The sequence below is a fragment of the Schistocerca nitens genome, chromosome 1 (genome assembly GCF_023898315.1).
Source record: "Schistocerca nitens isolate TAMUIC-IGC-003100 chromosome 1, iqSchNite1.1, whole genome shotgun sequence".
In the NCBI taxonomy this organism is placed as follows: domain Eukaryota; kingdom Metazoa; phylum Arthropoda; class Insecta; order Orthoptera; family Acrididae; genus Schistocerca; species Schistocerca nitens.
Genome location: NC_064614.1, coordinates 1,023,175,138 through 1,023,200,079, shown reverse-complemented (window position 1 = coordinate 1,023,200,079; position 24,942 = coordinate 1,023,175,138). Strand labels below are relative to the sequence as shown.

General features: G+C 43.1%; 1 protein-coding gene across 1 annotated transcript in view; it reads right to left on the bottom strand.

The window, feature by feature from the left end:
• Positions 1 to 3,754: 3,754 nt before the first annotated feature.
• LOC126196391 (protein TFG-like) overlaps positions 3,755 to 24,942 on the bottom strand; it is a 53,353-nt gene continuing 32,165 nt past the window's right edge. The window contains exons 6-7 of the mRNA XM_049934561.1: positions 13,720 to 13,873; positions 3,755 to 5,421 (exon numbers count right to left, since the gene is read on the bottom strand). Of these exons, the coding sequence (XP_049790518.1) occupies positions 5,190 to 5,421; positions 13,720 to 13,873 (386 nt within the window). The 3' untranslated portion in view covers positions 3,755 to 5,189. The remainder of the gene's footprint in view (positions 5,422 to 13,719; positions 13,874 to 24,942) is intronic.

The following is a 24,942-nucleotide window of genomic DNA, read 5'->3' as shown; positions in this document are numbered from 1 at the left end:
AAGCCACACTGATATGGTGACAAAAGGCCCTGAGATTCAAGTACCCAACATAATCTGGAGTTGACCATCCTTTCAAGCAGTTTACAAAGCACATTAGTAAGGCTAATGCGACAATAGCTGTCAAGAGATGTTGGGATTTTCCCAGGCTTAAGGATGGGGATAACTATACTGTCTCGTTATTGTGACAGAAAAGCACCCGTGAGGCAGATGTTATTGAAGACCCCGAGGAGCTCTTGCCTCTGGGGAATGTCCAAGTGTTGAATCATCTGATTGTGAATGGAGCCTGGCCCTGTGGCTGTGTCTCATGAAGAGACAAGAGCCTGCACCACTTCCCATTCAGTGACAGGAGCATTGCAGGACTCAACGCTGTGTGGGATGAAATGGAGGGGGTCAGTTCAACTCTGCAATTCTGCTGGAGAAAGGCAGGAGGATAGGAAGCGGATGACGATGCCATCACAAAGTGTGTCGCAAGGTGTTGTGTAAGGACCAATGGATCAGTGCACAGAGCTCCTTGGATGTTCAGACCCTGGACATTTGTCTGTTGCTGGTGACCCAGAACGCTACGGACCTTCGACCAAACCCGCGATAAAAAGGCATATGCCCCAGGGAGGAAACATAACGCTCCCAGCATTCCTTTTTATTCCACTTCATAATGTAACAAGCCTTAGCAGGAAGACGTTTAAAAGTGGAGGAGGTTGGTCTGGGAGGGGTGTCACTTAAACCACTGCAGCACCCATCTGTGGTCCCGGACAGCGATTCCGACGTCCTTGGTCCACCACGGTACCGCCCTATGATGACGGAGCCCTGTGGGTAGAGGGACAGCAGTGCCAGCAGCATGAAGAAGAGTGGCAGAGATGCCTTGCACGGCTACATCAATGGAATTCGACAGGGAGGTGTCAAAGCGGACAGCAGACATGTATAAAGGCCAATTGGCCCTGCGGAAAGCCTAACATGGGGGCCTGTCTGCCTGGCAGCAGCAGGGAAACTAAAGTGTCACTGGGAAGTGGTCACTGCAGGGAAGCAGATCGCGAGATTGATAGCAGAGAAGATAACATGAGCGGCACTAAAGTGTGTAGGGGAACCATCGTTGAGGAGACACAATTCGAAGTCCGTGATAAGTTGGTCAATTAGGACACCCCGAGCCATTGATGTAACACTCCCCCACAGTGAATGGTGGGCACTGAAAAGGAGGAGAAACGGGGGTGGGAGTTGCTGAAGTAAGGTAGATAGCGCAAGATAAGCAACTGGCCTACCTTGAGGGAGGTAGACACTGCAAACAGTGATTGTCGGAGTCATTTGCATTCTAACTGCTATCACTTCCAAGGTGGCACATTGAGGGATCCAGTCACTAAGTACATCGGAGTGAACCAAAGTGCAGACCTCACTAGATGCTATCCCAGGGGCAGCATGGTTCCAACAGAATGCCTGATAACCATGTAAAGTGGGAGACTGGTCGTCATGGAAACGCGTTTCTTGGAGAGCAAGACAGAACTCAGAAAAAGAGGAGGCAAGACGTTGCATTTCTGTTAGGTGACAATAGTAGCCATTGCAGTTCCACGGGATGATTGTGTGGCACGAGTCCAAGGTAGGAACGAAGGAGCCGAGGAGGAGGTCAGGTCACTTGGTCAGTAGTTGTCATCAACAAGGATGGGGTGACATCCATAAATGTAAGACTCAGGTTGCAAGAGGGGAATTGGCACAACTGAGGGCGCCAGAGATGCCTTCTCTTGGGATTTATGTTTCTTCTTCTTATCTTTCTGAGGTGGAGGAGGACAGGACACAGGGGGAGTACAGGTGTCTGCTAGATCGGGAACCGAAAGAGGGCGGGCAACCTTGGGGGCCACAGATGATGAGCCTCATGGCCGAGTGGTGGTAACAGTCTTCTGGCCTGAGAGATGCCATGGAGAGGGTTCCCAGGAGGGAGCCCAATCACTGGCAGATGCCGAACAAGGGGGTCACTTCTTCGGCTGGGATAGGGGGGGGGGGGTGGTGACTCCCTGATGAGAGGTCATGGAAACGGCAGGGGAGAAGGGGAGAGTGGGGCGGGGCTGGGGTAAGGACGAGGGAATACGAGTAGGAGGAGGAGGAGGAGGAGGAAGAGGAAGAGGAAGAGGAAGAGGAAGAGGAAGAGGAAGAGGAGGAGGAGGAGTAGGAAAGGAAGAAACAAAGGCAAAAATGGAAGATAGTGACACTGGATGGAGTCTCTCATACTTTTGGCGAGCCTCACCGTAAGACAGGCGATCCTGGGACTTATATTTTTGTATCTTCTTTTCTCTCTTTTAAGCCAGGCAGTCCGGTGAGTGAGGGGAGGTCAGCACAATTAACACACACAGGCGGCAGAACACAAGGGGTTCCCTCATGGATGGGGTGGCCACAGTCACCACACAAAGGGTCTACCGTACAGCGGGAAGACATTTGCCCTAAACGGACGCAATGAAAGCATCGCATAGATGGAGTGATGTACGGCTTCATGTCACATCTGTATCCCCCTCGAAAGTCAGTATTGGTGGGGTTGTTTTTGCAACCCTTCTGCACACGTCGAACAAAATGAACGCCACGCCCCTCCAGATTAGCCTGGAGTTCCTCATCAGTTTGCAGGATGACTCCCTGGACCATTATCACAGACTGGTGATGAGTGTTAGACACTGGGACGTTGCCAAGATGATCACAGGCACAAAGAGCTGCGGACTGTGTGGCAGAAGAAGCTTTGATCAACAGGGAGCCTGACCACATCTTACTAATAGACTCCACTTCACCAAACCTGTACTCGATAGTTTCCATGAAAAACAATGGCTTTGTGGGGGTGAATGTGTCCCCATCCGTATTAGTTCAGATGAGGTAATGGGGAAAAGGTTTCAGCCCAAGACGGCGAGCCTGGCGCTCCTCCTATGGGGTAGCCAGGGAAGGGAAGGCTGCCGGGTCATACGAGACAGCATTTAAGGATCCTTCACCATTCAAAGAGACATCTGTGTGAGAATGACCAGGTTTTTGCAGATTGATACGCTTCATGTGCCAATCATCCGCCCTGATACCACCCACTCCCACCTGGGGCTCTCCCCATGGGCACCATACAGCCACAGCAAGGGTCATCTGGCATGGCGGCCATTGCCAGGAGTTCCAATGCTCCAAGAAGACAAGCAACCACTCACTGGCATAAACAGGGAGGGAACAGCTCAGGTATCAGTAGTGTGATCCCTGTGTTTTCAGGGGGCTCATCCATATGGGTACATAACAGCCCCACCACATGGACTGGCTACACATGCTGGTGACCGAGCAAGGTGGAAGGGGGGTTACAGTGAGAGGAATACACACTTTAGATGCTAGGGAGGGAGTTCTTCCCCATATGGCTCATATTAAAAACAGGAAATTTTTAAGTGGAGATCAAACCTCAAGTGGGGACCGAAATGCCAAAATGGTGAAAAAAACAAGCAAAAGGAATGAATTGCAATCAATACAGGAAACCAGGGGAATAGCCATGTCGACATAAAGAAAACACTGAGAGAAGGGATGGAGGTGGCAAAGGGGAAGGAGCAAGGCTAGGGAGGGAGGGGTCAGGGAGAAGGAAAACCAGCTAGGGAATGAAGAATGAGCTGCAATAGCTTGGGGCCCCATGTGTGCCACGCGTAAATTCACAAAAGAAGCATGAGCCCCCTGGGGGATGTCTGAATGGCAGTTTGAACCTCGCTCGTTCTGAACATGTGTATCATCTTAATAACCACGTTACTTCACTTTATGTGAAAGTAATAAAAGCCAATTATACAAAAATTGTACTTTATTTATCAAATAACAATCATTACACATTTTTCATGTTAATGTCAAGTCTGCTGCATCATATACTGCAAGTTGTGGTGGTCATCATTAAAGTAGCTGCCACCAAGAATTTCACTTCATAGCTTAAATGAGAAATGGTAGTCCACATTATTTAAGCTATGTAGGCCTGTTTTACAATACTACTAATATTCAGCACCTTTCAACATAAATTATAATAAATGTTAAAGCACAAAATGTCTCTGCTAGCAACAAAATTTATATTACACTTATTACACAATCTTAAAGTAGCTTACAGGGCAAGCAAATGTTACATACAATGCAGACTTTGTCGGTATTAGACTGTGGTCCAAGGCAGGTTTTGCACCTAATGTTTACTCTCACAATGATAGAAAAATAATTGCAGTCTATAAAGACAAGTTTCAAACTTAAGTTAATTTGGAAATTCTAACAGCATCTTTATAGCCTAGATATTTTTCAGCATTAGGTACAGGAACTTGCCTTAGACTATAGCCTAATACCCATATAACAAAAACTCACCCAAAATGCTGACATTTACACTTTTCTTACAATAGTTGCTTTCCGGCCTGAGATGTTGGAGTTGGCAATTGTGTGCAGAGGTGTGCTTGCTTGTGTGTACGAATCGTGTGTGTTTTTCTTTTACTGATGAAGGCTGTGGCCGAAAGCTTTATTTAAGTGTCTTAATTTTTCCTGTCTGCAACTTAACATGTCTTTACAGAAATCTGTCTTTTCCAGCATTGTTGATTTTGAATTCTTTTATCAACACCCAAAAAGCTACATTATTAATTAAAAAGCACATTTTTCAGACCAATTACTTTTGCATAAGGGTGATACTGTTATTCAAAATTGAGGGGCAAATTACTTCTACCCAACTGATGTGCAGAAGGCCTACATTCATCAATGACCTTACACTATGGTCTCCTTGGTAATATCGTTGCAAGGTATGTCAGAGGAGAATAAGTTTCAGGATAATCAAGTTGTAATGCAAAATAAGCATTTTGCCTTTCTAAATTATTCACTTTTCGCTCATCTTTAGAAAAAAAACTGTACAGTAATGGAAATATAATTTACTAATTAACAGGAAGTTACTCAATGTTATGAAAAATTTCAATACATAAGCAATGTATCAAGTTCAATTGTAAAACCTAATTACTTGACATATAACTATATTAGTAATCTTCTTTTGCAGATACAAACAAAAATAGAGATTATACATGCAGTAGTATAAAAATCTAAACATATTAAACAATTTTATTGGGACTATACTGTACATGCAGGACATAATTACTGAGCATAATTGCACATACGAGTACATTGCAAGGAAAAAATGCCCAACTAATAAACAATTTTATAATAGGAACGTGCTGCAATACAGTATGTGATCCAAAAACATAGACAATTTATTGATAGCCTGGCTGCGATGATGGGCGATTATAGGCACTGCCCTTGCTGTAAGGATTTCCACCAACAGCAGCAGACTGCTGCATGAAACGTGGCTGCATGTATCCACCTTGCTGCTGACCATATTCTTGCCCTGAAAATGACTGAGGGCCTTGCTGAGGTCGAGGACCAGGCGAAGCACCGCTAACAACTGCTGGAGGCCCACCAGAACTTTGGGGAGCACCTGCATACCTGAAATCAATACAAAAACTTCAAAATACTTTTATTTTTCATTCATCTTAAAAGGGGTCTGTTACGGGGTGGGAGGGAGGGAGGACGGGGGGGGGGGACGGAGAGGGAGAGAGAGAGAGAGAGAGAGAGAGAGAGAGAGAGAGAGAGAGGCACATAGTTTTTAGCTTTCAGATATCTCTCATTGTATCTTTTTGGTTGATAATGCCGACTCAAATCCACTAACAGGATAGCTTACCACTAGGAAACTAACAGCAATGAGGAATTTATATGAATAAACATGCACCAACAAAGTGATTCCAAGCTAAATATTAGCAAACAAAATGAACCGTTGCATTCTGTCAAATATTTGATGGGAGCTATATCTTTGCATATAGAATGGTGGTGGTGGTGAAAACATCAAAAACACAGAAATATAAACTACAACCAAGTAAATGTAAGAAACGGAGAGAGGGAGGGAGCGAGCGAGCGAGACGGGGGAGGGTGGAGGGAGGAGGGAGGGAGCGAGCGAGACGGGGGAGGGAGGGAGGGAGGGGGAAGGGAGGGAGGGGGGGAGGGAGGTTGTTTGCTTGTGTGAATGAATGAGTGTGTGTTTCCTTTTTGACAAAGGCTTTCACCAAAAGCTAATGTGCAAATGTCTTTTTGTTGTGCCTGTCTGCAACTCAGTGTGTCATATCTATCTTTTCCTTATATTTTTGAAGACTTCGTTATTTTCTGAAAGAAGTCATTTTTATAGAGCTGGTTGTTTGTCTATTAGAAACAAATACTTTATTTCATTGTCAACTAACAAATTTCACCTCTGAGAAACGTAAAATTTTGTGTGTTGTCACTTGATAATGTCCATGGTGACCAAATTAAAATTTGCCACTGAACTGAAGTGTTTCAAATAAAGAAGTCTGCAATGTAGGAAAAGATAGATTGCTACTTACCACAAAGAAGACACGTCAAGTTGCAGACACACATGAAAACTCACTTGTAACAATTTTTTCATAATGTAGGGCCACGGTCATAATAAAAAGATATTACTGCCATTGGACTGTTGTTTATTTACAGTGTTACATTTACACTTACACAATCATGATTTTGGCTTCAAAGTGCCATTACCAAGTGTTTTCTGAAAGCAGGTTAGACAATAACAGTGAGATACATAACAAGCGATATAACCGTATAACAATCCATGCTTGTAATGCTTATTTACAAGTGTTATAAAGTGCCTAAGATGGCATACTGTCATATTAAAGTACAAAATTAGACACATCGTCTAAGAGTCGCTATTTCTGGCAGAGCCTACTGCTTTGTTTCATTACTGAGTACACCATCTTGACTGAATGACAGCTGGCTAAGAGTCAAATTGTCTTGGTCAAAGAAATTCCTGTTACAAGCAGGTGACCTCTTTTTAGTCTTTGGACTCAGTATCCAGTAGGATAGGAAAGTTTTTTCTTTGGTAGTTGTTAAATCTTTGTAGTACCTGTTTATCTTCGTATACAATGAAGTTGCCTGCTCATAAACATAAACAGTAACAAACCTCTCTATGATATTTGCTGCATACATAAATATTTAAGTCCAGCTAGTCACTGACATTGTTTAAAGTACATTTTAGTAGGTAAATATACAGCTTTGTACGTTAATATTTTGACTCAGAATATTGTAAAAACTATGTCCACTATTCCAGGGGCCACTGACATAATTATTTATTCCTCTTAAAGTTGACACACACTACTTCTTGTTGTCAGACATTGCTGTCAAAATCAAGAACACCTGAGAAAGACGTTGAAACAGAAAGAGAAAGAGCAGCCAAGAATCGCTATCTACCCCATGATGGACCAATATCTGGAAAGATCGGTACACTCCTATGGAAACATGATATCCAGTGTGTTTTGCTCCCATCAACAAAGGTAAGAAGTCTTCTGTGTAATGCTACAGATGAACTAGGTTTCCGAAAGCCAGGTGTGTACTGCATTCCATGGATGTGGCACTGTCTTACATGCCACTGTCTTACATGGGGCTCACAAGCAGTTAGATATGTTGAGGAAAGATGCAAGGAATGTCAGCAGGGAACCAAAATAAAAAGGCCTAGAAAATAAGTTGCCACCAAGCACTGTCTCGAATATCATCATGATATGAAATATGAAGAGACCAGAAGAGACATATGCCTAGTTTCTGGGACAGCGTAATTATGGAGTCTATTGAAATAAAGATGGAAAACCTAATAAAGAAGGATGAAGTTTACAATTTAAATAAAGCTTGGGCTCCAGCACTCAGTTTATATAAATCTGGCCACCACAAGCAACAAAATGTGAATATCAGTCAGGGCTCTGTAAAACATAACGGTACAGTGTCGAATTCACAAGCAACTATAAATAGCAGTTGATGCCAATGATAGTCCGGTTGGAGTCCGAACTGATCAACAGCAGAACTCTCAGAACCTGAAGAAGATGACTGAGCTGTTTATCATAATATTTGAATAAAATAGAAACAACAACTCGACTGTACACCATTAATCATTCACACTGAGAAAACTTGGAGATCACATTACTACTAGTGTGTGCTGTGGCACAGTGAATATCGTCAGAAGCAGGATTGTCAAATGTTACTCAGTGGGAACGTTCAATGTTGCTCTTGTCCACACCACTGCCACTTTGAGAGAAAATGATTGTTTATTATGTGCCTAGACCATCAACAATAGTGTTTGATGACGCTTCCAACCAATTTGTTACTACTGACAAGAGGCCTAGAATGGCAGCAGTGAAAGGATATTGAAGTTAATGATAATTTAAAAAAATGTAGATCTTATGGATCTAATACCTCAGTTCCCCATATACAAAATTGATGAACTATCAAAAACATGTCCAGCCACCTTGTCATTGCTTTTAAAAGCCAATAAATTGATTTGGGCCCAAATTAAAGATAACACTGCCAGCAATAACAATAAAAAACTAAAACGCTGTCTGCAGTCAAGCCAGTCAGCAACTGTTAGGAAAGTCACCTCTGAAAACTGGAAGAAATCTATCATATGCAAGCTATTTAAAAAAATTCATTTTTAATAAATGATCACAGCATCAAGGATCTGTGATAGGTGACAAGAATAATGTTGGTAGAGTTTTACCGTGGTTTGTGGGTGCACTTACCGTATTTACTTGAATCTAAGCCGCACTTTTTTTCCGGTTTTTGTAATCCAAAAAACCGCCTGCGGCTTAGAATCGAGTGCAAAGCAAGCAGAAGTCCTGAAAAATGTTGGTAGGTGCTGCCACAATTAACTTCTGACGTCGAATATATGTAGCGCTACACAGGCATGATTTGCAGGCACAGCAGTAAATAAACGATGACTAACTGACAACCTCAGCTGCCGACAGGTGTTGTTGATATGCCTCGATGTGGACAGCTGAAAATGTGTGCCCCGACTGGGACTCGAACCCGGGATCTCCTGCTTACATGGCAGACGCTCTATCCATCTGAGCCACCGAGGACACAGATGAATAGCGCGACTGCAGGGACTTATCCCTTGCACGCTTCCTGTGAGACTCACATTCCCAACTGTCCACAATTCTACATATGTATTGTACCTTATAGACATTTGCCCAACCACTCATTACTCGCGCACGCTTTGGCAATTCCCGTAAGAGTTTGGGCAACCTGTGCGCATTCGCACAGACGAAGGTCAATGGCTGGGTAGCCTTTAACTATATATACGAAGACAGTAACTTGTTCTCGAAAGAACAGTTACTGTTGATGACCGTGCAGCTTTTCCCTGGTATATCAACAACACCTGTCGGCAGCTGAGGTTGCCAGTTAGTCATCGTTTATTCCAGGGAAAAGCTGCACGGTCATCAACAGTAACTGTTCTTTCGAGAACAAGTTACTGTCTTTGTATATACAACAGTAAATACTGGCACCAATACCTCTGTGTCAGTATATATATCATGTCATGTTTATATTTGTATTATTCTTATGCTGAATAGTGATACAGTCAGAAATGAAGCAGGCAACTGATTAGTTTTTTACATCTAAAATGACTAAATTATGTGCAGAATGTAATGTAGTAAGGAGGTGTCTGCAAAGATTTTCAAACGGAGAAAAATTTTCGCTAAACTCTCGTTCAGAACATTTTCTATCATATGCAGTCTATTATTTGGTTTTTGTTGATCATTATCAAAGAAAGCAGCAGTGTAACAACAAATAGCAGGCTCTTGCCATTGTTTCAGTAATGATACAATTCCTGTGCACAAAAGCAAGACATGCTGCGCGCGGCGACATGTCGTAAACACTCATTATCAGAATGAGACAAACAATGCATGACACAGTACAATAATGCAGATGAAGCACGTGAAAAAGGAAGGATCCTCAATAAATACGGATGGAGCACCTGACGCATAGCAATGGCTACCTGGTAAAGCTTAACTGCTTAGCTTACGACTCGAACCAAACTACTGTAGCTGTATCTTCATCCATTCGACCTAAATTGTGTCTCGTGTTGCAATGGACCAACTTTATTTCAACATGGAGGTGCGGTCTAAAACTTTTTTCTCCCCTCAAATTTCGAGTCTCAGATTTCAGGTGCGGCTTAGACTCGGGAAAATCTTTTACCTTGATTTCAAGTCTCATTTTCCAGGTGCGGCTTAGATTTGAGAAAATACGGTAGTGTACCCATATGGCAAAATTATATTTACATACATATTTACTATTAATAAGAAGACTGCTTTCAACAACAGAGTCGAATGAATTTAATCTCAGTAACTTTAGTCTTCATTGAACAAAAGAAATCCCTCTCTCACTGTTTGCATTGTAATTGCTGCACTAGTGAGGTAGTGTATCAGATACCCCTAATCCTCCCTCCAAACCAGAAAGCTTCCTCACCACAATTAACAGGATTATTTTTTGCTCTATAACAAATACGTTGATAGAGGGAAGGAGAGGGAAAGACGAAAGGATTGTGGGTTTTAAGGGAGAGGGTAAGGAGTCTTTCCAAACCCGGGAGCGGAAAGACTTACCTTAGTGGGAATAAAGGACAGGTATACACTCGCGCGCGCGCGCGCACACACACACACACACACACACACACACACACACACACACACACACACACACACACAAATATCCATCCGCACATACACAGACACAAGCAGACATTTGTAAAGGCAAAGAGTTTGTGCAGAGATGACAGTCAAGGCGGAAGTACAGAGGCAAAGATGTTGTTGAAAGACAGGTGAGGTATGAGCGGCGGCAAATTGAAATTAGCGGAGATAGAGGCCTGGCAGATAACGAGAAGAGAGGATATACTGAAGGGCAAGTTCCCATCTCCGGAGTTCTGACAGGTTGGTGTTAGTGGGAAGTATCCAGATGACCCGGACGGTGTAACACTGTGCCAAGATGTGCTGGCCGTGCACCAAGGCATGTTTAGCCACAGGGTGATCCTCAATACCAACAAACACTGTCTGCCTGTGTCCATTCATGCGAATGGACAGTTTGTTGCTGGTCATTCCCACATAGAAAGCTTCACAGTGTAGGCAGGTCAGTTGGTAAATCATGTGGGTGCTTTCACACGTGGCTCTGCCTTTGATCGTGTACACCTTCCGGGTTACAGGACTGGAGTAGGTGATGGTGGGAGGGTGCATGGGACAGGTTTTACACCGGGGTCGGTTACAAGGGTAGGAGCCAGAGGGTAGGGAAGGTGGTTTGGGGATTTCATAGGAATGAACTAAGAGGTTACGAAGGTTAGGTGGACGGCGGAAAGACACTCTTGGTGGAGTGGGGAGGGTTTCATGAAGGATGGATCTCATTTCAGGGCAGGATTTGAGGAAGTCGTATCCCTGCTGGAGAGCCACATTCAGAGTCTGATCCAGTCCCGGAAAGTATCCTGTCACAAGTGGGGCACTTTTGGGGTTGTTCTGTGTGAGGTTCTGGGTTTGAGGAGATGAGGAAGTGGCTCTGGTTATTTGCTTCTGTACAAGATCGGGAGGGTAGTTGCGGGATGCGAAAGCTGTTTTCAGGTTGTTGGTGTAATGGTTCAGGGATTCCGGACTGGAGCAGATTCGTTTGCCACGAAGACCTAGGCTGTACGAAAGAGACCGTTTGATGTGGAATGGGTGGCAGCTGTCATAATGGAGGTACTGTTGCTTGTTGGTGGGTTTGATGTGGACGGATGTGTGAAGCTGGCCATTGGACAGGTGGAGGTCAAAGTCAAGGAAAGTGGCATGGGATTTGGAGTAGGACCAGGTGAATCTGATGGAACCAAAGGAGTTGAGGTTGGAGAGGAAATTCTGGAGTTCTTCTTCACTATGAGTCTAGATCATGAAGATGTCATCAATAAATCTGTACCAAAATTTGGGTTGGCAGACCTGGGCAACCAAGAAGGCTTCCCCTAAGCGACCCATGAATAGGTTGGCGTACGAGGGGACCATCCTGGTACCCATGGCTGTTCCCTTTAATTGTTGGTATGTCTGGCCTTCGAAAGTGAAGAAGTTGTTGGTCAGGATGAAGCTGGCTAAGGTAATGAGGAAAGAGCTTTTAGGTAGGGTGGCAGGTGATCAGCGTGAAAGGAAGTGCTCCATCGCGAGCGCGCGCGCGTGTATACCTGTCTTTTATTCCCTCTAAGGTAAGTCTTTCCGCTCCCGGGATTGGAATAACTCCTTACCCTCTCCCTTAAAACCCACATCCTTTCGTCTTTCCCTCTCCTTCCCTCTTTCCTGATGAAGCAACCGTTGGCTGTGAAAGCTTGAATTTTGTGTGTATGTTTGTGTTTTTTTTGTGTGTCTATCGACCAGCCAGCACTTTCGTTTGGTAAGTCACATAATCTTTGTTTTTAGATATATTTTTCCCACGTGGAATGTTTCCCTCTATTATATAAATAAGTTGATAGGTTTCTCATAAAAGATAATAATGGGCTAATTATAAACCTAGCATTCTGTTTCTGGCAATGAAAGCAAACGGACTGCTGACGAGGTTTTTATGGGTGAACACAGCATCATGCATCACATTTAACTCAAATTATCTTGCGCTAGAGATTTCCAACGAAATCCCAGTTTGGGGCAAATGAAAATATGATCCACTCTTGAGATTTTGTTCACATAATTGTTTCTCTAAATCAATTACAAAATTGTTACCTTTTACGTTAAAAATTCAGTAACATTGTCAGTACATGTGTTTTCATAATCTTTTTGTATAACGCCTTAAAAATTTGTTACCACAAATAAAAGATAGCACAGCTCTTCCAGAAGATACTGATGTGGTTCCACCTTCGAACATCACATAGTTAATGAGTTTGAGCAAGTTGACGAAATGTAAGATTACATGTGTTCCGGGCAGGACGTGATAACTTTGCTCGGTTTCTCCACGTGTTCCTGCTGAAGTGTCATTTCCAAGTATAGGCTAGAGAGCTTAATAGAAGTTTTCATGGTCAGAGTAGTCTGTTAGTAGGTGACAACTGTATGTGTTCAAGATATATGTTCACCATTTTTTAATTTATTTCTGCATTTACTTGACATTTTAAGGTTGGAGCCTTCAGGGCCTTACATGTAACCAGAACACCTCAGTGAGTCAATATTCAATACATTAATAATAATAATGAAGTAATAATAGATAGTATAGAATCTATGGTATTCAGGAATCTGTAAGTCTTTTTAATACTGTCTTAGGAATTGTCCTCATTATGTTGCTGTTAAAGGTTATGACATCAACAGGAATGTATTACAGCAGTTTAGAGGGAATCAAATGAGTCAACTCATCAGAAGTGTGAGAAACAATAGGTTAAGATTACCAGACGAGAGGAGAGGAAGAAAACAGAAATTGATAGGGAAGAAAAAAACATGGATACTTTATAATGTAACAGAGAAACTGCTTCACTGTTGCACAGGAGGAAAACAGCTGGGATATGCTGAGCCGGAAGCTACACTGATGATAATAGGTATTAAGGTTTTATCTCCTCTTCAAAGCTGGGCAGTTTTGGGTAAGATGCAGGATAGAAGAATAGTAGGGCCGATATGCTGAAGGAGAAAGATTTCATGTTGTGCAATGGTGCACCCAAGATGCTGGCTGTATCCAACCTGGTATTGGAGTTAGGGGGGGATAATTGGTATTTCCAATATAAGGCTCTGAGGACAGTAATCACTAAGAAACTAATGACAAAAACAGAGTGTGTGAAAATCAGACCACATATCTGGTTGCACCCAGCCTAAGTGAGCACAGGAAGGACTGATGTTATCAAGAACCGAGTTTCACACACATCACAATCAATAATTCAGTAGTGTAATTGACAAACCTAACAACTCTTTGTGCACATTCATACAGAACATTCCAACGACTTACGTTTGCACAGAGGGGTACTGGTATGATGGCTGATAAGCATTCTGTGGCACTCCTGGCTGCTGACCTGAAGCACCCTGCACCATCATGTGTGGAGGTGGTTGCTGCTGTCCCATTACAGGCCCACCGACAAATGCCACTGGGTAACGTGGGTAATCTGCACAAAATAATAATAATAATAATAATAATAATAATAATAATAATAATAATAAAATTATAGCCTTGAATACATAAAAAACAAAATTACAAATCTAGCAATAGAAACTGTGGAAATAAGAGGACCGATTTTAAGACCAACTCAAGATACCATTGAATTTGAAGTGGGGGAGTTTCACTGGAAACCTTTCCTACACTTAAAGGGGATTTTCCATGATGATCTAATATTTCAGTATGACTCGCTGAAATCAGTAGGGGATGGTCATATACAATTGCTTTCAAGGCCATATCTTAACATAAAATTAATCTTGAAGCACTTTTACTACTGTAGACATTAGAGAAATAAAACAAGTTACGAGGAACAAATAAATATTTAAAAGGAACGTGTATAGCAATGTTTTTATCTACAGCGGGTTGTTTATAATTTTAACCCAAAGTTTATTAAAAAACAAAAAAACAAAAAAAAAACAAAAAAAACCACAAATGTATGTGACTAGTGGCCTCACATTAAATTGATAACTGAACAACATTAAAACGAGTAAAGGAAATGTAGTTACATAGTGCCAGCCAGTAGAGCATTTACAAACAGGACTAAATCCATGAAGCCATGTATTAATTCATGAAGAGCCAGCAGCAAAATGTTAAAAGTTCAAGATCACAGTGTAATCTAAAGTTCATCATCACTGAGACAGATTATCATGACTAATACAAAACAGGTTCGTTACACAATTCAAATCATGAAATGCAGAAAGATCACTAAATTCCACTGTTGCTGACAAACATTTAAACAGAGTTAAGTTCGTGTGATTGAAAAAGAAAGTGTCACCAAAAGTGGTTTGAAAATTCTGTGCCAGTATAATTCAAAGCCTGACATGTTCCCATGTGTTCAGCTCGCGATCACAAAATATTCTAAAAGTCTGAAGCCCAACAGCACTTTGGCTGCCCTAACTTCTCTGATTTTATCACACTCTTCAGCACCCAACAAAAGACCTAAAGCTCTGCTCTGCAAACTGTTAGAAGGATCTGGTCACGTGGGCACTATGCTATTCAACACACTTTCAAAATGACTGCCATTCAAGAAATTTAAACATAAATTTCACATGTATACACATTAGAACACATAATCAATGTCATATAATCAATACTCTGGGTCACTTTGCCATCTCATAATAATAATACATAACTTTATGAAATTCTTGCTACATCCAGAGCTGCAGCCTGACTAGTCATAACACAACTTTAAATACATTATGAACATCAAATTACAGTTAACTAAACGTAAGAATCAGTTAGCTAAGGAAACGGGGATACTCATGCTGGCCTGAGACAGTGCATTCATGTGAAGGAATACACAGTTATGACATTATATGCTTATACGTAAATAAATCGTTTGTAAAGAATCACTAATTTGTTTCCTTGTAAAACTTGCTGCCATAATTGCTGACATCATCAGCATTCAGGGCATTGATAACCTCACCACTGAGCAGCTGTAAGCTAGAAACACACACACACACACACACACACACACACACACACACACACACACACACACACACACACACAATCTTTCATATGACGCATCATGAATCTCGCTTGGCTGTTGGGTTCATTGCTCATTAGGCATCTATTTTCATAAACTATGATAAATATAAATGTTGGTAACTTTTTAAGTATTGTGTTTACACAAGCTCATCTCACTGTCGCACTTCATAAGCTGTTTTCAGTTTTTATGTGACACATATGTAAGGTGTTTTATGCATTTTCACTAAATATTAAAGACTGTCTCCCTATTTCATGCATCTGAAGCCTCCATTTCTCTGCATGCTCCACAAGTATGCCACGGAGTTCCCATGCTACCTCTGACCACCAGGGAAATGGCTTGCTCCCAGCTAGTCTTTCTAGATGCTTCCTGCAGCCTTCTTCCACAGCAGCCAAGCTATAGCCGCTGCACAATATTCTCACCACGTGACAGCTGCTCAAACATACTCAAAACTGTTCAATGCCTTCATGAGACTCTAAATACTATTCGATTAATGATGACCGCTCCCCATAAAGCAGAAGCAGTGAGTTATCGATAAGCACAAACAAAAAGAAAGAAAACTTGCTAGCTTTCACAGCAATCCTTTAATGAGCTAGAATAACACACATACACCTCCCTACACAGTGTCAACTGTACTAACAGTGTCAGTTTTGCATTTCTACATCATAAGAGGATTAGTCCAAAAGCTAGCAAGTTTTCTTTCATTTTGTGTTCCTATCAACAACTTTACGCTTCTGCTTTTTGGTGAATGATCTCCTTTAATCCAAAAGTATTTGTAGTCTAACAAAACTTTCCTACAACATTTATACCTTCATAAATTAGGGGTTCATAATTTCATACCACCTTACATGGCTTTCTCACTGCACTCCTGAATTATTTCTCAAGAACAAATTTCTGCATAAGATACTCCATGAAAGTGATTGGCATAGGATTTATGAGTCTACTCGGTATTTTCTACCATTTCCTGTTAGGTGATAAATGGGCTCGTCATGGTCATACAATTTTAGCAGTGATGAGAAAGTCATTAACAGGCAAAGCAAACTGAGTACGTGGGCTACAAGGGCAGCACCTTCATATTTACAGTAGACACACAGGGAGGGGAGGCAGTAACAGAATACACTCCAGTATCCTTACGAGCAGAGCACTGCGCAGAGGCTACACTTCTGTACACCAATGTCTTGTGTAGTATCACAAGCTGATCGGCATTTCTGTTTGACAATACCCGTTGGACACTTTGCCAGCATTTATTCACAGCACAATATACACAAATCCATATTTCGCATAAGTAAGACACTGACCACTTTAATTCTGATACATTATTTCAGAAAAATCTAACATAGTTCAGCAGTTTTGAAACTGTGAAGTCTTGTTCATACGTGACAATTCACTTATTCTGGCATCTTTTAAAAACAAGTGGCATGTACAAAACAATTTTCTCACAAGAGGATGATGTGGTTCCAGGATGGGGATAGGAGAATGAACCAAATGGCAATGTAGTGTAAGGTGCCAGCTACCTCTCACTATAGCCATTCACACTGGAGGGTCTTGATACAGGTGATACAATCCCCAGAAAATGGACACGATACATTCTTGCACAGCCCACCAAAAACAGGAATAATGCAGTGGAGAAACAGCTAAGTGGGTATGATATTATGGAGCGGAAAGATTGCTATTCACTACATAGAGGTGGTGTAGAGTCACAGAAAGACACAATGAAAAAATACTGCTAAAATATCTACTTGCAAGTTTCTGGATACAGTCCTTCTGAACTTGACCACCCACCCACACACGTTCACAACTCTCATACACATGGCCAATTTCTCCAGGCACTGGAACCCTACTTTCTGATGATTATTATTATTATTATTGATTTGTGGGGTGCTCAATTGCATGGTCATCAGTGCCCATACAAAGTCCCAATTTTTACACAGTCCAATATAGTCACTGTCATGAATGATGATGATGAAATCATGAGGACAACACACACGCCCAGTCCCCGGAAAGAGAAAATCCCCAACCTGGCCGGGAATCGAACCCAGGACCTACTTACTGATTCTAACTGGGCTTTCCACTGTCGAAATGTGTATGGTATTAGACTGACATATATGAGGAGCTGGATTTAATGCTACTTGTCTGAATTTTTTATGTTTGTCAGTGAAAAATGCAATGGTATGGCTGAAAATAAAGGGTACGACTGACACTGGTTTATGGGAACCAAATTATACACATTAGAAACCAATGTTTCAGAAACTTAAAATTAATAAACAATTTTACTTCCCTGAAATTTATTGAAAATTCTATACTTCTGTGGCAAGGTGTGACATTTATGGTGCAAGAACAGTTTAAGTTACCAATGTTTCTATAATGACTATTACTCTAAAAATTGTGTATAATAACACCATAAATAAATCTGTGTGTTTCTGTTGCATCTTAAACAAGAAATCAATTATATTTTATCTCTTAGTCCCACAGTACAGTACTGTAACAAACATAGTGACGAGGGTTATCAGAACTGAAAGTAGCGCAAGAATGAAGAAACAAGGCTATGAAGCATCTCATGACAGAGCCCTGGATAAAAAGTCATAGATCTAGTTGTTGCATCAAATTTGGATAAAATCCCAAGCTTTCAATTGCCTCCATCATCATCGTCAGTGTAAGAATCAGACTGTCATGAACCTGGCAAGACTCCCACTTTTATGTGCAGAGGACTGTATCTGACAGGCTGAATTACATCATGAAAACAACACAAGAATTGCATGAACTGAGGTGGTGTCCTCTGCATCCATAGATTATGTTTGCACCCACTATTCAGCATTGCTTACAGTGTAATCACTCGCCTCTGAGGGTACACAATGAGAAGTCTTACTCTGAGCTCTTTCTTTATGTGTGTGTGTGTGTTGGGGTTTATGGGCGCTCAACATCAAGGTCATCAGCGCCCGCTCTTTCTTTATCAACTGCATGCTTCTATGCATTGCTAAATGCATAGCAAGAGTCTCTATTAAAGCTGTTTTCACTTAGTCTGATTTCAACTGCTTTCCTTATGCCATGGGCCCAATAGTTTGTTGCATGAACAAGAATTCTTGTGTATCCTAATAAAATCTTGTTTATATTTAACAGCCATCACAGATTATTCTTAATTTCTATATTTAAGGTTACACTGATGCTAAACACAGCAATTGGCAACAATCCATACAGACTGGACCGTGAGACTGTTGCCACGCTCCCAAGGAACACCATAAAGCGCTGTTACACTCACGTCAAGACTATAACATGACGACAAAAACAATCAATTATTGACAACATTATTTAATTGAATAGATAAAAAAATCTACTCACCAAGTGGCGGCACCACACACACATAAAATAGTCTTTCCTTCTCATCCCATACAGTAAGTTTCTGCTGACCCATGGTTCTGGATGATTTTCCCAAAATCTACCCCTTTATCCTAGATCTTTCCAGTCCTCTTTTTTTTTCTTCACCCCTCTTCCTTCCCCTTCAATCCTTCTACATGAAGAATGAGCCACTGGCTCCGAAAGCTTGCCAATTACAACCATCTTTTATGTGTGTGTTTTGCTGCCGCTTGGTGAGTAGATTTTTTATCTATACAATTAAATAATTTTGTCAAGACTGTAACATGTCACAACATTTCTTTAATTTTCATGGGTGGCTATAAAAGTGATCTGTTTTGTTTCACAATAATTTCCACTACACAAAAAATAAATGGTCCTCATGGTGTACCGAAATAATTTTAAAATTTCAGGGAAGAAATGAGCAGTCAATAGATTACACATTCTCAACATCCAGTTGACTAACATATATTTTATATTTAGATAGTTTTCAAATGTGTTCCACTGGTACCTTTGTAAAAGGAGAGACCACGCTGATGATGAACAAAAAAAATTATTATACCAGCCATAGCTTTTTTTTCAGAGAGGATATTGAAGAACTATTGTTGAACAGCACTCTCTTCCATCTATCCTGCTTCTTCAGATTAACTGAATATACATTTTTAATCTGGCCTCATGGCACAGAAGTGCTGCAGCAGTTCACTGACCATATGAATGCTATGCATCCTAACATAAGGTTTACAGCTGAAGTGGAGGATGGCCAGGAAGTTGCTTTTGTTGGCTGCGGTGGTCAAATGGAAATTAGATGGATGACTCTGCCATTCAGTGTACAGAAAACTGACACATGGAGAACTGCATCTCAGTGGGTGCAGCATTCAAATCTCATCCAGAAGTGAGCTGTGTTGAACACCCACACACAGGCAGGACTATTTTAGAAAAGGAATACCTTGGCTGTGAGGTTAACTGTCAGATAACAGTGTTCAGATATTGATTAATTGAGAGGGGTTATGGGACCAAACAGCGATGTCACCAGTCCCACAATTCTGAAGCTAGTCACAGAAGAAAGAGGGTTTGCTAAAAGTGGACGGATCCAGTCAGGGGAGTCAAATAATAAAATAATGAAGATTAAAACACACACAGTAAAAGGCATAAACATTGAGACCAAATCTAAAAACTGGAAAAAAAGGGCAGTCTTTTCATGGGGGAGTGGTCATGGGGTCCCAGACCGAGAAGACTGAAAAAGAGGTCCCACACACAACCACCCTGCCCCCACTCCAAGAGTAAAGTGAAACCTTATATCTGGAAATAAAAACCACTTTAACAGAGGAAACAGAGTATCAGTTCAACCATCCACGAATCATCTGGTAATATTAAATTTAAAGAATCGAGAAGACTATACTTATCATGAAGGGCCAAAAGAAGGGGACATTCCACCAATATGTGGGATACTGTCAGTCTGGGTCCACAACCATGTTGTGGGGTAGGGTCGTTACATAGGTGGAAACAATGGATATGCCTGGTATGACCAATGCATAGATGGCATAAAACAGTGGTCTCCTTCTGAGAGGAGTGGAAGGATGAGTGTCAAACTGCAGTAGACTCCTTAATTGTGCACAGTTTATTACTATGAGCAGTAGTGCACAAGATGTCACTCCATCTTTGGGCAAAGAGAGATTTGACATAAATCCACATATCTGCAGCTGGAATCATGAAACAAAATGGGGGAGGGGGAGGGGGGGGGTAAGTATCTGCTTCTCTAGCCACACAGTCAGCCAGTTCATTCCTTGAGATGCCCACATGTCTTGGGACCCGGAGAAAGACAACTGAGCAGGTGGCATGGCCAAGGGCAGAGAGAAGGTTATGGATAGTAGAGACCAAAGGGTGACAAGAGTAGCATCGGTTGATAGCCTGCAGGCTGCTAATTGAATCTGTTTAAAACACTGTGGAGGCAGGCCAGAGAAACAAAAAGGATGCCCCTGTGAATGGCTAGAAGCTCTGCTGTGAACACACCACATGATTCCAGCAATGAATGGTGTTCTAAGCCAGTGGGAGACGTGAAAGCATATCCCACCTTATCGACTGTCTTAGAACCAACAGTGTAAAAGATGGTGGCACCCTGGAACTCTGCAAGGATGGCACATACGAGATGCTGGAAAACCGTAGTGGTGACAGATCTTAGGACCTGGAATAGATCGGTCCTAAGCTGTGGTCTAGGCACCATACCAGAGAGGGGTGCAGGGGCGGAGGGTTGCGGGGGAGGGGGGGAATGGGAGGAAGGACATGAAGTGCATACCAGTGAGTGGAGATGGAGATTCCGACAGAGATAAGTGAGACACATGCCAACCAGCAATCCCACCCATGAGCAGATGTCATGAGGGAGATATCCCTCGTTGGCAAAGAGCATACGGTACATGGGATGGGCAGGGAACTGGCAAATGGCGATTGCATAAGAAACCAGGACTTAGCTCCGTTGTATTTATAGAGGGGGAATCCCCACTTCTGTGAGGAGACTATCAAAAGGACTAGTGTGAAAGGCACCAATAGCAAGGTGCACCTCACAATTGTGAACAGGGTCAAGCAGTTTCAAAGTGGAAGGAGCTGCTGAGTAATAAACCTGACTACCATAATCTAGTCTGGACAAGACCGGAGCACGGTAAAGGTGGAGAAGAGTGGTATGGTCTGCACCCCAAGATGTGTGGGCCGGGAGGTGGAGAGCATTAAGCTGCAGCATGCATGCAGTCTTTAGGTACGCAAATATGGAGCAGCATGTCAGCTTTTTATCAAAAATAAGGTCCAAGAAACGGAACTGTGCTACAACATCGAGGAGCTCGCCGCCTAAGTCAAGTTTTGGATCAGGGTTTACTGTGGGTCACGACAAAAATGCATAACCCATGTTTGGAGGGAGAAAACTGGAATCCACGGCAGGCGGCCCACACAGAGGCCCATTGGATGGCACCTTGGAGCTTGCACTCAGCCGATGTTACTGAGTGGGAGCTGCACCAGATGCAAAAATCGTAGACTTACAACTCCGGGGTAACCAGAGTCCCAAAAGAGGTCGCCAGCGCATTAATGGCAATGAGGAAGAGTGTGACACTTAGCACAGAACACTGTGGGATACCATTCTCCTGAATCTGAAGGGCGCTGAGTAAAGTGCCAACTCGAACCCGGAAGAGCCAATGAGATAAAAATTCATGGATAAAAATTGGAAGGGGACCACGGAAGGCCCTGTCATGGAGGGTAATTAAAATGTGATGGCACCAAGCCATGTCGTATGCCTTACATAGGTCAAAGAAGACCACAACAAGGTGCCAGCAGTGAGTAAAAGCCTGTCGGATGGCTGTTTCCAATATGAGTAGATGGTCCTGCACGGAAGCTGCACCGATACAGGGACAAAATGCCTCGGGATTCATGTACCTAACATAATCTGAAGCTAACCATCCTCTCAAGCAGTTTACAAAGTACATTCAGCAGGCTAATTGGGCAGTAGCTGTCGAGAGATGTTGGGTTCTTCCCAGGCTTAAGGACAGGAATAACTATACTGTCTCGCCATTGTGACAGAAAAGCACCTGTGAGACCAATGTAGTTGAGGACCCTGAGGAGATGCCTCTGGGGAATGTCCCAGCGTTGGATCATCTAGTTGTGAATGGAATCGGGGCATGGGGCTGTGTCTCGTAAAGAGGTAAGGGCCTGCAAGAATTCCCTTCCAATGAAGTGTACATTATAGAGCTCAGCATGGTGCGGGATGCAACAGAGGGGGCTCTGTTCAACTCTGCATTTCTGCTTGAGAAAGGTGGCAGGATAGGAAGAGGACGCAGATGTCATCGCAAAGTGTGTCACGAGGGGTTCTGCGAGGACCAGTGGATCAGTGCACAGAGCACCTTGGAGATTAGGACCCTGGACAGTTGACTGTCGCTGGCGGCCCAGAAGGCTATGGAGCTTGGACGTCCTTGGTCCATCACCGTAGGGAGACAGCAGTGACAGCAGCGTGAAGAATAGCGGTAGAGTCGCCCTTGCATGACTGCATCAATGGAATTCGAGAGGGAGGTGTCAAAGTGCACAGCAGATGTATATAAAGGCCAACTGGAACTGCGGAATGCCCAACATGGGGGTCTACCCACCTGGTGGCAGCAAGCGAACGATAGAATCACCGGAAAGTGGTCACTGTCACAAAGGTCATCATAGGATGACCAACGTAGGGAAGCCACGAGGGCAGGTGAGATCGTGAGATCGATAGCAGTAAAGGTGCCATGAGCGGCACTGAAGTGTGTAGGGAAATCATCATTTAGGGGAAACGAATCGAGGTCCATAATAAGTTGGTCAATTAGGAGACCCCCTACCCTCTGAAGTGGCCTCCCCACAGTGGGTGGTGGGCATTGAAGTCCCCAAGGAGGAGAAATGGGGGTGGGAGTTGCTGGATGAAGGTAGACAGTTCAATGTTTGGAAGTGGCCTACTTGGAGGGAGGTAGAATTTGCAAATGTTGATTGTGGGAGTAGTTTGCACTTGAATCACTATTGCTTCCAGGTTGGTATGTTGGGGGATCTAGTCCCTAATGACGTTGGAGCAAACCAAGGTGCAGACCCTGCCGGATGCTTCCCCCTAACTGTCACGGTTCCGACAGAATGTCTGATGACCACGAAATATGGGAGAGTGGTCATCATGGAAATGCATTTCTTGAAGAACAAGACAGAACGCAGAATAGGAGGAGACAAGACGTTGTATTTCCGGTAGGAGACGATAGTATATGTTGCAATTCCACTGAATGATCATGTGGCACGAGTGCAGGTTAGACATAAAGAAGCCGAGAGGAGGTCATCTCACTCAATCAGTAGTCATCACCGACAAGGATGGGGTGTCATCCATAAATAAGATGTCAGACTCAGGTTGTGAGGAGGGAGATGGCACCACCGAAGGAACCAGGAGGGCATTGTCTTCGGACTTATGTTTCTTCTCTTCCAGAGGTGGAGGAGGGCAGGGCACAGGGGAAGGACAGGAGCCTGCAAGATCTGGAACCGAAAGGTAGCGGGTGACCTTGGGGCACACTGATGGTGCATCTCGTTGCCAAGTGGTGGTAGGAGTCTTCTAGCATGAGACACAACAGGCAGAGGGGTGCCAGGAGCCCAATCACCAGGGCAGGTGCCGAAGAAAGGGGGCACTTCTTCGCCCAGGGAGGGGGAGGGGACTCAACTGCTGTGGTTATCAGTCCCCTAGAACTTAGAACACCTAACTAACCTAAGGACATCACACACATCCATGCCCGAGGCAGGATTCGAACCTGCGACCGTAGCAGTCGCACGGTTCCGGACTGTGCGCCTAGAACCGCGAGACCACCGCGGCCGGCTGCAGGGAGGGGGAGGGGGGGGACGAGGCTGGGGTGAAGAAGAAGTACAAGGAGGAAACGAAGTAACAAGAGGAAAAAATTTGAAGATAGTGACACTGGATGGAATCTCTCATACCTTTAGCGAGCCTCCGCATGAGACAGACTATCCAGGGACTTGTATTGTTGGATCTTCTTCTCTCTCTGGTAAGCCAGGCAATCCAGTGGCACACAGGTGGCGAAACACAGGGGCTTCCCTCATGGAGACAGTGTCCACAGTCACAACACAGAGGATCCGCCGTACAGCGCGAAGACACATACCCAAAATGCAATCACTGCATAGGTGGAGGGACATATGGCTTCACGTTACATCTGTAGCACATAACACTCATCAATCCACATGCACTGCCGTCACTGAAGTTTCAATGTCAAGTGCAACTGGATAAGCACTGTTCACGTTACAATTGTAACTCATAATTAATCTTCAATAAATTGGAAATTGTATAATTATCAAGGAATCACTAATCAACGGCAACTGCTATTTACATACGATCAACTAATAATATAAGAAATCGAAGTTGCTTTGTCGAGAGGAATAAGTCCCCATCCGTCCTAATACACACGAGGTAGCGGGAAAGTGTTTCATCCCAAGACGGCAAGACTGACCCTCCTCACATGTGTAGCCAGGCAAGGGGAGGTTGACAAGTCACATGAAGCAGCATTCAATGATCCTTCATCATTTAAGAGACAACCATTTGAGAACGGCCAGATTTTTGCAGCTTGATATGCTTCAAGTGCCAAGCACCCACCCTGATACCACCCACTCCGACCAGGAGCTCTCCCCATAGGCTCCACCCAGCCACAGCA